This window comes from Colletotrichum lupini, chromosome 5, assembly GCF_023278565.1.
Source record: "Colletotrichum lupini chromosome 5, complete sequence".
NCBI classification, from domain to species: Eukaryota; Fungi; Ascomycota; class Sordariomycetes; order Glomerellales; family Glomerellaceae; genus Colletotrichum; species Colletotrichum lupini.
Window position 1 is genome coordinate 3,859,337 of NC_064678.1, and position 15,865 is coordinate 3,875,201.

Sequence of the window (15,865 nt, forward strand, 5' to 3'; positions counted from 1 at the left end):
GGACATGACATTGCTGGCCTTCCCCAGGTAAGCTTGGTGCCTTTTCACACCTTCAGAGGTACTTATCCAACGTACCGTGGGGGGAAAGAGAGGGGCAAGGTGACTCTAGAGAAATCTGGTTGGCTGGCTGGTAGTACCTACGGAAAAGGAACGTACCTTTCTGCAGCTGCTTCCGCGCTGTTAGGCGAGAGCGAATGGTGTGAACTTGAAAGGTGTAAACTGCTTATTCCGCTCGCTAACAAGGTACCTTATCGAACATTGCCTCTTGCCTCTTGACTGCCTCAAGGATTAAGCTATCCGTTCGTGGGCACGGGAAGGCACTCCAGGACTGAGGCGTCTGGGAGTAGGTATACGCTTGCAGAGATAGCCTTTGCTGTGGGAAAGCCGAGACACCGCTAACCAAGACCATGTCAAAGTGTCAAATCCGCGTACCTAGTGGCATTAGGATAGATGCCCCCCAAGGTTCAAACCTCCTCCCACCGCTCTGCTTAGCAAGCCTGGCCTCTTGTCGCCATCCATGTTCCATGGATTGCTATTCGGGAACCACAACTGCTCACATGTCACTGCAGGCAGATACACCAAGGCCAGGCAAACCAGTCAGTCAGCCAAGCCAGGCAGCCTACGACACCTCAGCTCGCCCCTCTGGCTTCACATTCGTTCACATAGTACACCATCACAGTGGGCAGCAGGCGGCAAAAAAGATAAATCATGACCATGGAAGAAGCTCGAAAGAGGCGGTCAACAGCCACCACCGCGAAATAACGACCCGGCAGCTTACAGTGCCATCAATGGAATCTGCTCCAACCTTCCTCGCCCCAATTCAATTCGTTGTCCACAACCATGGCTACGGCCACGTTCGCTTCTCGCAGCCTCGATTCCTTCTTTTTTCCCCCTTGACTGGATGAACCGGTCGAGTCGTCAACTTCGGCTTCGCCTCCGTCCTTCGCCCTTTCGCCTTTTCAGTATAGTAGTCGAGGAACCGACGAGGTCTCGGCGCTACCAAATCATCCGCATTTTGATTCCTTTCTAATCTTTGCCTCATGCTATTTCCCACCCTTCGCCTACTAGGATTCACACCCACACGCCCCCCGGCAATGACTCTCTCCTTCAACCACTACGAGCTACCCTGGTACGCCCGGGCAAAGACGCAATAACCACTGCCCATTGGCACATGACGGGGGACTGCCCTGCAAACACCAGACTCGAAATGAGGCGAACTGGAGCCTCGCCGCGAATTGTTCCTATGTTTACGCACTTCAACTATGCAAAACGTGGACAATAAGCAGTCATAGGGGTTTGGCTTGGTCATCGACCTCTCTTGGGCTCCTTAATCTTCTCACATTTCCTTCTGCTTGAACTCGCATCTGGCGTTCAGACGTGCCATGTCACCATGGTGGCCTGCCCTCTCGACTACCGACAACTGGTCGATCTGGGTCTTCATGCAACGAATCGCGATGCCGGAGCACCAGCTTGCTGCATAGTTGCATAGTCGGTCAGTCGGACAGTCGGTCATCCTCCACTGCGATTCAGTGATAAGACAAGGAATACGACCTCCGACCTGTCCGTCTACCAGACTTTGTGCCTGGATTGGCCCAGGGGTGTCCAGTGCTATGTTTGCCCAGAAGGCGCGAGTGTCTCGCACCTAGCTATGCGTTTGGCGCAAATACTGTTACGCCGCAGAAGGGAAAGCGAAAACCTCCAGACAGTCACTGCAGTCGATGCGTTATCCAACGCGTGGTAAAACCCAACCTCATGCAGCTACCGCATCCGATCTTAGCGAGCCCGGCAGCGTGGTCGCTCGAGATCGGAATGGGGAGGAGGGGCGGGTCGACCGACGACCACGGGAGACAGTCTGTTCTCTGTCACCTGAGCCTCTATTCCTTACTGGAAGCAGCAATCGCTGCCGCAAGTCACGCAGCACGCAATCCTTCAGTACTCAGTCTCGCTGGGCCTTGTCACCGAATGGAGCTGAAGTCGGACAAGACAAAGAGCTGAGGTCAAACAGGAAAAAATCCGTCCGCGCTTGACTCGTTCACGTGGAGATCCTTTCATCCGCCTTGGACCGAGACAGAGCCTCCTCTAATACGAGCTCTCTATCAATGTCTGAAGTAGATCAAACTGGCACTCACCCTCCGATGCTGAGGCACGTTAAGCCGGCCTTAGTCAGCTAGTGACTAGTTCCCTCCTTTGCAGAAGGTCTCCGTCTTCAATTCCTATCGAAGAGGCTTTTGTGTGTGTCTCGGGCCATCAAGATCGACGTATGCCAACCTCGCATCAAACCTTCTCTGACAAGTGTCTGTGGGATGAATTAAGGACGGATGCTTCATAGCTACTTTACACCGAAAGGAATGGCCACGGCGACGCTCACGGGGACGAAGTTGGAAATGACAGCTCATCGTCCAGACGGAAATCTGCAGCAATGGCGCCGGCGGACCAACAACAGCGCTCTGACAAAGGCGGGGGAGGCGGGGAAGCTCTCGGTGAGCAAAGCAAGCAGGTCATAAGCAACCAAATATCTCACGGCCTCATTTAGGCCAGCTGGCTGGTCGGTCTTTTGGTCCAGATCGACAGACGGCGGGAATAGCGAACAGTCGAGAAGCCATCCTTCCAGGTCCGAGAGCGCTGCTCGCCTGCCTACGCCGTCCTCAACAGGCAAAGACGATACAGTCATCGCAACGCTACGCTGCATGTCACCATTCTAGTGTCCAGCCATCCAGGCTGCTAGTCATGCGAACTCAACCCCCGCCTTTTCCCAAAGTTCTCATCAAAGTTACCAAACCACCGCTGCGGAGGCTGCCAAGAAAAGGATGTTTTGTTGTCACTCGCATTGCCTGACATTGAATTCATCCGGCAAGCTCGACCTCCATAGTGTAAAGCAGGACGTGGGAAAGTAAAGTGGCCGGCTCAGGGGTCTGTCCCAAGAAGGGCGATCCGGACAAGACAAGTCGCTCTCCGGACCCGAAGCTCCATCGCGCCCGGATCGAAGCCGACCACCCGATCTCTCCACCTCGAGGCTCAACCGCCTCACACACTGTACACTGTAGGAAGACGGTGACTTTTTTCCATCTCATCATCCCCCCTCGCTTCTTGAATCATCTAATGTCTGTCCAAGGCACCAAAGCTACGTCAGGCGAAAAAATGCAATGAGAAAGGTGAAAAAGCAATACCCGCACGAGGAAGTTAGGAACAGTCTTTAACTTCCATACTCGTCCCATGAATTCGCTCTTGGCGCCGCCTTTCATCGAGGACCTTGAAAGTCTACCTAGTGCGGAACATGTTCCCCGTCTACCCCTGAAGAAAGGTCGAGGTAAGCTCGAAAGCTCGGTAGGCCTCACGCCTGCCAAAAAAGACGGTTCAGAGGCGAAGCAAACAAAGGAAGGGCCCAGAACTCGACAATACGTCATGTTTCCCCCCTCTCCCCCTCCGCCTTTGCAATCTCACCACCTTTGACCAACCCCAAAGAGACATCATCCGGTTCTCCAATCGCTTTGTTTCAGGATTGCAGGGCTTGGCGAGGGGGCCGCAGCAATTCGTCCAGACAAGAAATAAAGATGAAGACTGAGGCAGCGCGAACGCGTGTCTTGCTGTCGTGCCTGCTCTAATACCCGCTCGCTGACCACGATCCTTCGTTGCCTAATAGGTACCCATCTTTCGACTCATAATCTTTAGGGAAAGGGAGGCAAAAAATGATAATAATAAAAATGCATTGAGTTTTACGGATAGACGTTGGCTTATTATTCATCCCTCGCCTGGTTGGGTTTCTCCGCCGCACAGGTCTCGCAAAGAGACGACGGGACGACAAATCATTTCCCCTCTATGAAGTCGTACCGGCCTTGTAGGCTCATATAAGACGCCTCTGATAGGGGGTTTACGTGTACACACGTCTCGTATTTTGCATGCACATCCTACCTTGCCTACGTGCCCTATTGTCCGGAAACGTCCGCACGACTTACACGTCGCCAGATGCCGAGGCCGACATGTCTCCTGGTTTTTCTTCGCTGTTTTAATCCCATGTCGTGTCTGTACGCGTTAAGAGGGAAACTATTGATGCGGTAGGACAGATAGGTTGATCGATCGTGGACGTGAGCAATCGATAGATGGCCGGCACCACCGTATCTGCAGTCATCGAGCAGAGGGTCAAAGCTCACCCGTTAATGCGAAGCTATTGATGGTGATGATTGTTAAGCCCGTTGTGACCATGTTAAAGTATTGGGCATTTTCCCAGTTCGTGACCAACTGAGAAACAGCAAGAGAGTCTGCGAGGAACCACAGAAGTTGCTCAGCCATGCCTACTTACTTTTGATATGACAATACAGAATTTCCTTACTATCATTGTTCTGGACATCTGACAGATCCAAGCAAGCTGCCATCAAGCGCATGGTCTTGGTCACCATGATGATGTGGCTGCCTCTTCCGACCCTCAACACTCAGGAATGCAAGGAAGGATGTTTCCGGGCAGCAACGTTGTCAGACGTTGCCCCCCCCCCTGTTCTCCAAGTTATCCGAAACCGGCCCAACGATAAGAGCGAAGATGGCAATCAGTTCTTCTCAGTAAGTGAGATATTGGGTAAGATGTCTCTAACGGTTAGTCAAGCAATGGACGATCCTTGCACTCTTTAACATCTAGAATGTCCAACATCACCTTTCCCACCGCGAATATCAACATGCGGTCGATTCGTTCGTTCATCGTTGGGCTCTAGGTCGATTCTACAGTCTCGCGGTGACGGAGACTCAAGGTCGGACTAGAGCCGCAATCAGTCGAGGTCACGGACAGTGTACACCCCGGCAGGCGGGACCAATGTTCAATCACGAAGACTTCATACAGTAGCTTTAAACTACCTGCCCCAGTTCCATCCCAGTGCCATTCCACCGTCTTTGCCCTCCTCTTTTTTCAGTATAATATTCAACACCACCACTTTCGCTCTCACTCCGCGCTTCGGTCCCTTCTCCCTGTGCCATTCTCTCGCGTCTCGTCTCCTAACAAAACCATGAGAACGCTCTTGAGCCAACCGACCCTCCTCTTACCCCTCACATCTTCAAATACGAATTTAGGATACTGTCAGAACTTTTCCACCACATCCTCCTCTTCCAATACACACTTGAGAAAAACAGCAAGTACAATTGCGCTGCCTAAACGATAAGTAGCGTAAAAAGAAAAAAAAAAGGAATACCTTGATGGGAACGGGGAAAAGAGATCTAGGCTTTCATTGGATCATGAACGGAGTAGAAACCAAACGAGGAAAAGAAAAAAGTTAGAAACGACATCGAAAGGGTTGTCAGTATTGTGTACCGATCCCGCTCTCGAGTATTTACTTTGTAAAGAGTGTGTGGAAGAACGTCTAGGTAAAAGAACTCAGCCATCGTTGCGAACATCAATAAGCAAAAAGAAAAGGTGAGTGGAAGCAAAATGTATAGACGCTCAAGAAACACAACGAATAGCCTCCCCGATAATCATCCGCCTTTGAATCCAATAAAAACAGGCCCGGGGATTTTAATGAAAAAACTCAGAAACGCCAGAAACACAAGGCGGCGACGTGAAGTGGACGGATGGAAATAGGCTGGAAAAGATGATAGAATGTGGTAGAGACAGAGTGTGAGGAACTTCTTGAATTCGAGAACAAAGCGAGGTTGTAGGAACCAGGGAGGAGGAGGGAAACCCCCTTTTCTGTCGACCGCTTCTCGCTCGCTCTCCACCAATTCCGTAGGAATTCTCCTCCTTTTGTCCAAGATATGCTTGTAACCATACGTTGGAACAGGAGAAGTCAAGTAAAACCTCAAAAGGACAGCGAAAGTACCTCACAACCCCATCCTCCAACAGTGTACCAATTCAACCCAGATCAAGAGCGCTCATTCCTATCAATACTATAATCATAGAGTTCAAACACCGCAAAGTTTTTTGTGGATTTCCTCCTGCCCTTTGTCCCCGTCCGGCCGTCCGACGAGAAGAGGGTATAGCGACGGCTAGAGAGCCGACAATGACAATTACAAGGATTAGAAGGAAGGCGGTAGGAAGTGTGGGAAAACCTAGGAAGGCATTTGCCCGTACCCCTATTGCGAGTAGTACACCATCCCGGGAGCTGGCTGCTGGTAGTAAAAGGCGTCCGGGCTCGGAGTCACCATACCGCCCATACCACTGACACCGGGGCCAAATTGCGGAGGGGGCTGGTAGCTCTGCTGATAGTTGGACATCTGGGTGGCATCGTAGTAGTACACCATACCATTGACCTCTTGAGCTACCAAATTGGGACCCGGCGGTCCTTGGCCGTTTGCTTGTGCAGCCGCGGGGTCTGCCTGGGCTTGAGGAGGGAACCCTTGGCCTTGACCTGGCTGTCCCGAGGGAACGAAGGATGGAGCTGCAGCAGAAGGTCCCATATTGTTGCCATTGTACTGCCCAGGGTAGTAATACGGCTGCTGAGGCTGCATCATAGGATAAGGTTGGTTGTAGAAGTTTTGCTGCTGCTGGAAGGTGTTTGGCTGGAACGGAGCCGCGTGAATTGCCCTCTCGGGAATCTGGGAAAGAGGCGTGCCGGTAGAGTGTTGAGTGGGATATGACGGCTGTCGCGAGTGGGCTTCCTGCGGCATGCCGTTGGAGACCTGGAGAGGAACCTGCTGATGGAAAGCTTGTTGGAAGGCTTGCGGGCCTTGATTCAGGGTCGGCGATTCAATGTTCGTGACCGAGACGGCCTTTTGAGGACGAGGCTGGTGCATGGGGATCGAGTTCGGGCGACTCTCTTGGAAGGCAGGCTTCTGTGGCAACGGGTGCGTCTGCGGCTGCGGCAAGTCATTGATAGATGTCTCGTTTGGCTGCATAGGATAACCGTCCTGTCCAACGAATGGCTGATTCGGGTGAGCTGCAGGCGGGAGGCGGACGACTGGTCGGGGGTTCTCGACCGGAATCGGGGCCCGCGACATGACAGAGCCTGTGGGGGAGAACAAGTAGTCACGCCCATCAGGAGCGAGAGAGGAGCGACGACTAAGGGCGATGCTGGGAGAGTAGGCGCTGCCGTAGTAGCTTCCGCCAAAGACACTGGTCCGCCGGGAGAAGCCTCCCATGGAGCCAAGTCCAGAGCGAGGTTTACCTCGGGTCCGCTGTTGGTTGGGTCGCATCGCCCGGGGGATAAAGATGAAGGATCGGTCGACAGCTGGGAAGATGTACTTGGGCGGGTTATCGGGCAAGGAGATGCGGACAGGCTTGTCACGGCGAAGGGGTGGCCGATGATCCGGAAGCTTGGTGTATTGTTTCACAGGCATGCCAAAGGCGGCGGGAGCTTTGCCAACAACGGGAAGAGACACCCTGACCTGCACGTTTCCGATGTGTCGCTCGGTCGACAAAGTCCGGTTGATCGGGGTGGGGTTGGACGGGCACGTTGGGATGAAGCCGTTGCCGTTGGCCGGGCCTTCAGTTTCGACGGGCAGGTGCCTTGGATGTCTCGAGGGAGGCGGTTCGGTCACGGCCTCGTGCATATCATGCGCCCATTGGCCGCTCGTGAGAGGATCGGTCGGACTGTGCAGTTGACTGCGCGGATTAGCCGGGATACGGGCAGAGTCTTGCTGGGCAGCGTACTTGATGGGTGCATAGGGGCCTCCAATGCCTCCGCCACGGCCGCCGCGTCCTCGTCCTCTGCCAAAGGGCCGGAAGCCGTTGGCAGAGGGTCCGGCATGACGATGATCGTGCATAAAGAAGGCCCCTCTGTTGGGAACGAAGGCGGGGTCTTCATCCCTTCTCCGCTTGTATTCTTCGTGTTCCCGGCGACGACGTTCGTTGACAGGCTCGGCAGGGCGGGACGAGTGGGAGCTCACTACGAGAGGGGCAGAAGACTTTGGAGGAGATGCGGTTCCGTCAAGCTGTGCCTCTGGTTGAACGGGCTCGGACCGGTCATTGACAGATAGCTCCTCGGCATCGGGTGCGGCCTTGTTGGTCGTCGAGGGGGCCAGGGCCGAGTGTTTCCGGCTACCAGACTTCGCATTTCCATTGCCAGCTGACTTCCTAGGGTTGGGGGTGACGGGAGAAGCCTCATCGATGTTGCTCGTATCGCTGTCGTTGCCGTGATCGTGGTCGTCGCTGATGATGGAACCCTCGGTCAGAGAGTCATCATCGAGTTCGAGCTGGTCAGGTCCACCTTCTCCGTCTTCCTCATCTTCGATGCGTCTTCTGTGACCAATCTTTCGGCGTCTTGGGGCGGCCATGTTGAAGCTTTGTAGGAGCTGCCTGTGCCTGGCTCTGTTGGTTGATGAGCTGGGTACGAGATCGAGCGAGGGGCGATGCTCAAGTTGACGGATAGGACAGGCTCGAGGAGCGGAGGCGGCGGCGGAAGGATGTCGAGACAATCATGCGATGCTTGCGGACGATGGATGAATGGAAGAGAGGGGGAAAAGCAAGTACCGCCCTGCGGTTGGCGAAGAATGAGGGCGATGGAGCAAAGAGACAGCCAAGAAGGCGTATTAAATAAAATACACAGCAGCAGTAGCAGCACCGGTTCGTCGGGCAGTGGGGTGAGCAGCAAAGCAGAGCGGGAGGAGGGGGAGAGAAAAAACGCAATGCTGTTGACGAGCTGGAGCTGAACCCGTGTCGTCTCCTCTGACCTCTCTGCTTCTAATGAAAGAGCAGATGAAGTGGAAGCCTGGGAATAGGAGGAGGGTTTGGGTGCGAGGAGGAATCGCAGGGGTGGAGATGGTGATGATGATAGAAGGGAGGGAGGGATTTCGGCCAGACGACAAAACCAAGACGGACTGGACGGGCGACGGAGACGGAGCCACCTCACAGACAGCTGGTGCAGGTGCAGGTGTAGGTGCAGCAGGTATACGGTAGCAGTAGGTAGGTGCTGGTACTGGCGGCGTTGGTGCTTGTGCACGCCCAGGTGGTGCACCTCAGTCCATCCTTCCGACCCGTTTCGTTAGGTGCTGGGCCTGGAAAAAAAAAAGTGTGGTGTTATTTTTTTTTTTTCCGTCTCTTCCTTGAGCCGTGGCTGGAGCTGCCCGCTCTGTTGGCTCGAGGTACCTAAACACCTTACCTAAGGTAGTTAGGTATCTTGGTACCTCTCTCAGCCACTAGGATTCTCTCCTTGTTGCCGGCTCACTTCACCAGGCGTGCGACGTTGCGTGGTTGCTTTGGGCCGTTTGGGGCCTGGACCAGCTGGAGGTGCCCGCTGTGGAGAGCTGCGAGCAGAGCTGCCCACTAAAATCACCTCGAAAGCTGTGAGGTAAGGAACCTGAGTTCGAGGTACGGGTACCTTGGAATGTTCGGGAGACTAACGTGAGGCTCTCGCACCAATCAGGCATGCTTACCGCATCAGAATTGACCCACTCTGATATTCGTCGCTCTGCCTAGATCAATTACCTATCTTCATCAACTCATACATGAAATTGTTGTTCAGCCACTATTTCTACATGCCTCTATAACGCCTCGCACCATAGTATATTCATACAACTAGGAGTCTCAGATGTCCCGGCCGTCGAGCTTCACCTTCCATGCTGCTCCCCCAGAAAGTAGTCTAATACTCTCCAAACCCCCAGCGTGATGCGCCGGCATGCCGTTTCAGGTCTCAGACGCTGGGACGGCCCAGGATCTATCTCGATCTGGCACCGAACCTTAACTTCGTCGTGCTCACTATGTGTCTTCCCACAAACCTTGGCTTGGGATGACAACTTTTTGACTCTCTGAGAGAACAAACCTAGATCCGAGCCAAGAGTCAAAGGACCACTCACTGCATGCATTTCTAACTACACAGTTAATCGCGAGGCGGGTGAATTGGCATGGTTTAATGAAAAGCTGCTGCGTCCTTTCTACAACCTTGAGTATGTGGACGGAGTGTATTGATATCCTGGTAGAAGTAGCCCGAATCATCATTGATGTTCTGGAGACTTCTGTTCATATTGAGTCGATACTTGAATCTTTCATCTCGTCACAGACAATCACACTGTTGCAATTAGCTTTTACACAAGCGGATGATGACAACTGCAACAGACTAAGTCAGGGTAGACAAGGTCTTTCGAAAAGAAAGTCAACAGTGATACTATAATATTGTGACTCAATGAGCTATCAATGTCTTGTCGCTAGAACTCGCCTGTCTATACCGCTCGGCTTTGAACACTCTAACTCTACGAAGCCTAATTACTAGCTAAATACCTTCACAACAATGGTGTCCTAGAGTTATGTGGAGCAGATCATAAGCGTATAGCTAATTCGGGTGAAATACAGTCTGAAATTGAGGCTTTGCAGTTCTTCATGCAAATCACCCTCAAGTTGATCACGAGGAAGGCAAACTCAATGAAAAGTTGCAAGTCCATTATCATCCGTATCTAGTCCCGCTAGAGGAACATATCGCTCAAATGACTTCATGAATGTCTTGTGACACAATAGCGTAATGCTTTAAGACGGCGGTGTGAGATTCTGCGTCTTCTCAATCTTCGGAACGCAGCCAAATCGAGTGTTTCCCTGATCCCAAATCTATTCCAAAAGTCAGCTTCATCTCACTTCGCTGCTTGATCGGAATCAACAATGCCACTTACCGCATAAATCGACTTCAGGAACGCATCACCCAAGATGTCAAACTCGTTGGAACCCCGCGACTGCACTCCGCCGTACCAGAACCCATCACTCGCCGGCGCAAACGCGAGGTCCTCCTTCTGAATCACAAACTCCTTGTCACCGACGGCGACCTTGAACTCGGGCAGGTCGTCCGCCTTGGTGCTCGTCGGTAACACGTAACCCTGCTGCTGGTCGTCGTACTTGGCACTGGGGATCGCCTTGTACAGCGCATCGCAGACCTCATCTGAGACGAGCGCCAGCGTCGTGCCTGTGTCTGCGATGGCCTTGTTCCCGCTCTGCGTCACGGCCTTGCCGTTAATACTCGCGGACCCGGACTCGAACATCCAGAACCCTTGCGAGTTATCGATGTCAGTCCAGTGGATATCCTCGCCCGAGGCCGAGACGAGATCCGTGTCGATCCAGCCAAATGTGTAAAAAGACCGCGGCTTCGCCTCGTCCCGCTCGCTATAAAACGCAGAGGTGAAGAGCTCCGCATCCTTGGGGATGTCTTGCTGCGCAATCATGTTCTCGACGGGTGTGGCGACGGGGTCGCGGAAGTTGCCATCGCGCATGACGGTGTTGATAGACCCGAAGGCGAGACCGAGAAGACCATCTCCGCTGCCCTGGGAGAACTGGTCTGCGAGCTGCGAGGCTGACTCGATCGCTTGGTTCTCGACTGTCAGCCCGCCGAGGACGAGGTTGTCGGTGCCAACATCGCCTGACGCCGAACTACCGTCGCCGTACGAGATCTTCCACGTCTTTCCGTCGAGCTTCTTGTAAGTTGAGGACTTGGAGGCGTCGAAGATGTTGTGACCCTTCTGCGTGGCGCTGCTAAGTTCGGTCGAGAAAACCTGACATGCGCTGTTAGTGAAGATAATTGGTAACATAGTTTGCCAGAGAGAACCGAAATACCCAAAGGTCAGAAGAACCTGTGTCAAAGTCCAACTTGAACTTTTGCGGTGGCGTGCCGATTGAGACTTCGCAAAGGTACATGGAGTCATATTGCTGGTCTTCGGCTGTAACATCCCCGTGCTGGTCGTCGCCAGTCTTCTTGGACAAAACCTTGCTCATGGAGACACGACCGCCGACAGCAGCATTGAACCCGGGAGCTGCAAGCCCTCTCTGAGCCATCCTTCGTGTCTGAACATAGGGGCCTGGCTTTGTTGGTTCGAACTTGAACTTGTTGAGCAGGTAGACGTAGGATTTTGTGCCATGACGCTGGTAGTTCTTGTTGGCGATGACGGGGATCTTGGAGAGGCCCTTGTCGGCCTTGAACTTGGCTTGAGCTTTGAAGAATGCTTCCATCTTGTATGCTTGAGAAAATGAGCTTTTTGTATTGTGTGAGTGTGAGTGTGAGTGTGTGTGTGTAGGTTGGTTGGTTAGGTCAAGTGGTTATGACAAGGGAGCTTAAACACTAGCTTGGCGGATCAGGGTGACGATTTAAATACCTGCCCGTTACGGTCAAGAAGCGACGATGACGACTCGGATGGACGGCACTCGATGAACCTGGACTATTTGGGTCGAACGTGCGATGGTAGGCAGTAAACCTGTTTGGATAGCGCTTGCGATGTGATGAGGGGGAGATATCACCTAGGAGATAGATAGCATGTCAATCATGCGCTGGCCCGTCGAGACTTCTCATAAGACAATAAGCTATTGTTTCGCTGACGACAACCCTGAGCTGAGCTCGACCGGGATCGCGTTATGTATCTTGTCACGGCAGACCAGGGAAGAGCCCAATGCCGGCAGTGTGTAAGTGTGACAGCTCTCAGCAAGACAAGGGATGGTGGGGCGGTGCAACTGCAGGCTTGAAACCGAGCTCTCGCGAATGCGCATTCGGACCTTCTGACCGTGCTCTTGAGCTGTGTTGAAGGGGAGGGGCTAGAAACAGGTCGGCCCTCGGGCGAACCCGATGAGGCAGTTGATAAGGAAGAAGAGGGGCGTCACTTGTTTGTGGAGTCTGCGTTGAGCCGACTCGAGCCATATGAGGAGTTGGTTGAGAGGGGGAAAACAAGAGGGAAACGGAGTGGAAATGGCGAGTTGCGGAGCCATCTTTTCGATGTCAAGGTGCCGCCGACCTCTCGGTCAAAGCTTCATCATCCGCCTGCACTCTCCATCAACCTGTTCTTGGCTCTCCGGTCCAGAGAGCTGCCGAGACTTAGCATGACGAATGACACGTGCGAAACCAGGCACAAACTGAACCAAGATCAAAGCTCCCAAATGCCAGTCAGGAGAAAACGACTTCAAGAGACGAGCAAATCAAGCCAAGAGATGAGGTCCTCCCCCGCCGCCGATGATGTAACGAACTGCCGCACGGTGGTTCCGGGGCAAGGATCAGCTTAGCGGGCCATGTCCCGTCTTGGCGGCGATCGACTCCAGGCTCCTGGGAACCTTGCCAAGCACGATGCAAGACACAAGAAGCAGACGAGGCCTCCTGATCATGCCCATGGTATCGCTGGAGATGAACCGGTTATGCCATGAATTTTCTCCTAGCCGCCGGGTCTAATCACGAGGTTCCATTCCGATGTGCCGCGATAGCTTGCACGAACGCGTAACAGGCAGATGTGCAGCAGCACTAGATGGACGATGATGCGGTTTGTCTCAAATGCCAAGGGAAGCCCAAGGTCAATACATGAAGTCGTGTCCTCTATCTCGAGGAATTGGGAACTTCGACTGGTCAACATTTTACCTCGTTGGACTCGTGGTATTTTCCCGCTCAGCTTGGACCGTGAATCCGTTCTAACCTCAAGAGGTTTTAGGCGTCATCGAGCTTGATGATCCCAAAAGTGAAGCCTCGGACACCATTGCTGATCCAGCATGGCTCTCCTCCAACAAGGCTGTCAACTTTGACTTCTTCTTCCACGGCCAACCCACTGATTGAGTTAGTCAAACGCTCATCCCATGTTGGCGGGGAATGGCATAGCAGCTGACTTACCGCTCAAGTGCCCATCTACGGGTGGTCCCGTCTTGGCCACCGCTCCCACCTTCGGGACTATACTTAGCAGCCACCGGCGGGGTGACCCATCTGCCGTCTCGCCAGAAGAATGGGGTTGTCAGGCTACCTTCCATGATAGACCCGTCTTTTGAGTTTATGAGAAGGACTTCCTTGCGATCTGCCAGGCTGATAATCGCTCGACTACGAGCTGTATCATACATATTCCTCTCTGTAGTCTTGTAGTGTGTATACTCGGATTGTGTGGTCTTTGTGTTATCAACCACTACTATCATGGGATTCTCTTCCAAAGGATAGCCCGCTTCTGTCGATTGTCCTGGGGAGGGAAGCCGTTCTGGGAAGAGGTTCTCAAGCGACACCGCTGGGACTTGTGATCCTTCGCAGGTGAGGCGTCCTTCTGAGGTCAACAAGACTTTGACTCGTAATGGTTTCTCTCTTCCATGCTGAGTCAAGAAAGTCTCAATCGCCTCAGTCAGTCTCTGGAGGCCGTCCGATCCAGAGATAGCCTCGATGGCAGGGGTCCAATTCCAATAGGTGGCAGCCCGCAGCATCCGATCCCGGTGCAGATCTAGCATGTAGAAAGGTGAGGTCATCTTGGCGTTCCATCCTGCGTTGGCCAGGCGCCGCTTCGGTACGCCTATCAAGCCAGGGTCGTATCGAAGCGATGTGAATAACTGGAAGTTGGCCATGGTGCTGGGCTTTTTGTGTCAACCTTGGTGACTGATGCAGAATAATAGGTGAATGGTTGAAATTGACAATTTGAGAGTTCCGCGAGCGCGCCAGCGGAGAATAGTATTCTCTGATGCTTAAGAGAAAGAGTATGGTGACGTATTTTGACGAGAACAGAAGCGCAAAAGTCGGGTTTTGAGTTCAAGAGCGTTAAGTACAAATATGACCGCAAGAACCACCCTGGTTCAGAAATGTTCATACCGGGGTTACAGCGGGAGATGCTTGGGCCGCAATGATCTCCCGTAAGTTTATGTAAGCAGCACAAGGGTTCTTCACCAGCGAACACCGAACATCGCTGGATTGATGTTACAACAATTACAGGTGAATCGATGATTCGAGGACAACAGATGAAACAGCCATTCGGAGAACCTACGAGTTCAGAAATTGCGAGCCAATATGGAGTTAGAAAAAGAAGCCAGCGCCTTCTTTTCAGAATGGACAGATCGCCTTGGGATAAGCAAGAGACCATCCAAGTTAGTGACTAGTGACCGCAAAGTACGACATCAAGCAGAACAAGAGCTGAGATGATCAAGATGTCCTGAGATGGGTATCTGAAGAATGTCGGATCCTTTCTCCTGATAAACTAAGCTAAGCTGGTAGGTAGCTCGATATCAACTCCTTCTTCCGCCATGCCAAGGAAAAGGCCTCGTTGACTCTAGTAGACTGTCGAAGATAGGAATTAGATTGCACCATACATATACACGTCCAAGACTTCAAACTTATATGCACCAAAATCTCCAGTTATTTGCTTGAAGAAATCTAGATTCAACTATGTATCATAAGGACGTTGCCCCTTGAGACCCATAAGCCATTGCCCGATGTCTTAGGATGAGAAGCCGGGAGTACTTCGGTGTGACCACCCTACATACGTAGCAGACAATACAATTAACCTGTCAATTACTTGGGAGATGTGGAAGTCCATATCGCCACAGTCGTGTCGTGCTGTGTCCGAGGTGAGGTTGTCGAGACCCGGGAGAAGTCTTGGTGATCCTGTGATAGTGTCTACCCTTGCCGGCATCATATTTTCATTTCGGAAAGGTGCCAGACTTCCCTTACTTTCCGAGTTTGAAGTCACCTATGGTTCTAGTTTATAGAGGTACTAATAGGCTGTGATCACAATCCAAAACAAAACCCAATGTTCTTAATAGTCTTGGAATCTCGTGAGGCAATCGGTATCTCTCAACCACCATTTCGGAAACTTCAACGCACTCTTTCACATGACCGTCAGCTTACTTCACCTTATCTTGGATGGTTGAAGAGTCCTGTGACCTTTTTGAAGACTTTGGACGTCTACTAGTTGGGCATTTCAAAACTTCATATATTCATGATCGTGGGCTTGCGGGCCTTTGGACAACCCAAATTTTCCTCACCTCTGCGACTCAAAACAGCCGACCAATCATAAGCGGGCATTTCCTATGCTTGAATTATACTTGAATTGAAGAAGTCTGGTGTGACGCTGTCTGTTATCTATAGAGAGTGCCGCCCCTCCTCATCTCTACTGGACCAGCGAGCGTAGGTGGGGGTGGGTGAATGTGTCATGTTGGCATCTGGTACCTTGCTTGTGGTGGTTGACCGCAGCCTTTCAAACAGAAAGGATGCAACCTTCAAATCAAAACGACATCACCGGAATACAGTGTCACTTCGTATGTTATGGT

At 52.4% G+C, this 15,865-nt stretch overlaps 6 protein-coding genes across 6 annotated transcripts; 3 read left to right on the top strand and 3 right to left on the bottom strand.

The window, feature by feature from the left end:
* Positions 1 to 407: 407 nt before the first annotated feature.
* Positions 408 to 3,562, top strand: CLUP02_10533 (uncharacterized protein; the record flags this gene model as incomplete). The annotated part of the gene is made up of 18 exons (XM_049289509.1): positions 408 to 507; positions 570 to 678; positions 725 to 854; positions 916 to 962; positions 1,069 to 1,129; positions 1,201 to 1,271; positions 1,376 to 1,480; positions 1,531 to 1,578; positions 1,647 to 1,850; positions 1,919 to 1,973; positions 2,043 to 2,170; positions 2,330 to 2,480; positions 2,534 to 2,557; positions 2,585 to 2,641; positions 2,703 to 2,882; positions 2,923 to 3,101; positions 3,162 to 3,307; positions 3,387 to 3,562. The coding sequence occupies 18 exons, from the start codon at positions 408 to 410 to the stop codon at positions 3,560 to 3,562; spliced, it is 1,971 nt and encodes a 656-aa protein (XP_049146654.1).
* Positions 3,563 to 4,168: 606 nt separating this feature from the next.
* On the top strand, positions 4,169 to 4,746 carry CLUP02_10534 (uncharacterized protein; the record flags this gene model as incomplete). Its single annotated transcript, XM_049289510.1, has 3 exons — positions 4,169 to 4,206; positions 4,353 to 4,551; positions 4,714 to 4,746. The coding sequence occupies 3 exons, from the start codon at positions 4,169 to 4,171 to the stop codon at positions 4,744 to 4,746; spliced, it is 270 nt and encodes an 89-aa protein (XP_049146655.1).
* Positions 4,747 to 6,048: 1,302 nt separating this feature from the next.
* On the bottom strand, positions 6,049 to 8,187 carry CLUP02_10535 (uncharacterized protein; the record flags this gene model as incomplete). Its single annotated transcript, XM_049289511.1, has 1 exon — positions 6,049 to 8,187. The coding sequence occupies one exon, from the start codon at positions 8,185 to 8,187 to the stop codon at positions 6,049 to 6,051; it is 2,139 nt and encodes a 712-aa protein (XP_049146656.1).
* A 2,182-nt stretch (positions 8,188 to 10,369) lies between these two features.
* CLUP02_10536 (eukaryotic aspartyl protease) lies at positions 10,370 to 11,833 on the bottom strand (the record flags this gene model as incomplete). The annotated part of the gene is made up of 3 exons (XM_049289512.1): positions 10,370 to 10,447; positions 10,510 to 11,379; positions 11,441 to 11,833. The coding sequence occupies 3 exons, from the start codon at positions 11,831 to 11,833 to the stop codon at positions 10,370 to 10,372; spliced, it is 1,341 nt and encodes a 446-aa protein (XP_049146657.1).
* Positions 11,834 to 13,283: 1,450 nt separating this feature from the next.
* On the bottom strand, positions 13,284 to 14,170 carry CLUP02_10537 (aminodeoxychorismate lyase; the record flags this gene model as incomplete). The annotated part of the gene is made up of 2 exons (XM_049289513.1): positions 13,284 to 13,401; positions 13,464 to 14,170. The coding sequence occupies 2 exons, from the start codon at positions 14,168 to 14,170 to the stop codon at positions 13,284 to 13,286; spliced, it is 825 nt and encodes a 274-aa protein (XP_049146658.1).
* A 272-nt stretch (positions 14,171 to 14,442) lies between these two features.
* On the top strand, positions 14,443 to 15,612 carry CLUP02_10538 (uncharacterized protein; the record flags this gene model as incomplete). The annotated part of the gene is made up of 8 exons (XM_049289514.1): positions 14,443 to 14,452; positions 14,532 to 14,687; positions 14,744 to 14,757; positions 14,815 to 14,868; positions 15,038 to 15,163; positions 15,210 to 15,290; positions 15,359 to 15,433; positions 15,508 to 15,612. 8 exons carry the CDS (start codon positions 14,443 to 14,445, stop codon positions 15,610 to 15,612), a joined length of 621 nt encoding a protein of 206 aa, XP_049146659.1.
* Between the last annotated feature and the right edge of the window lie 253 nt (positions 15,613 to 15,865).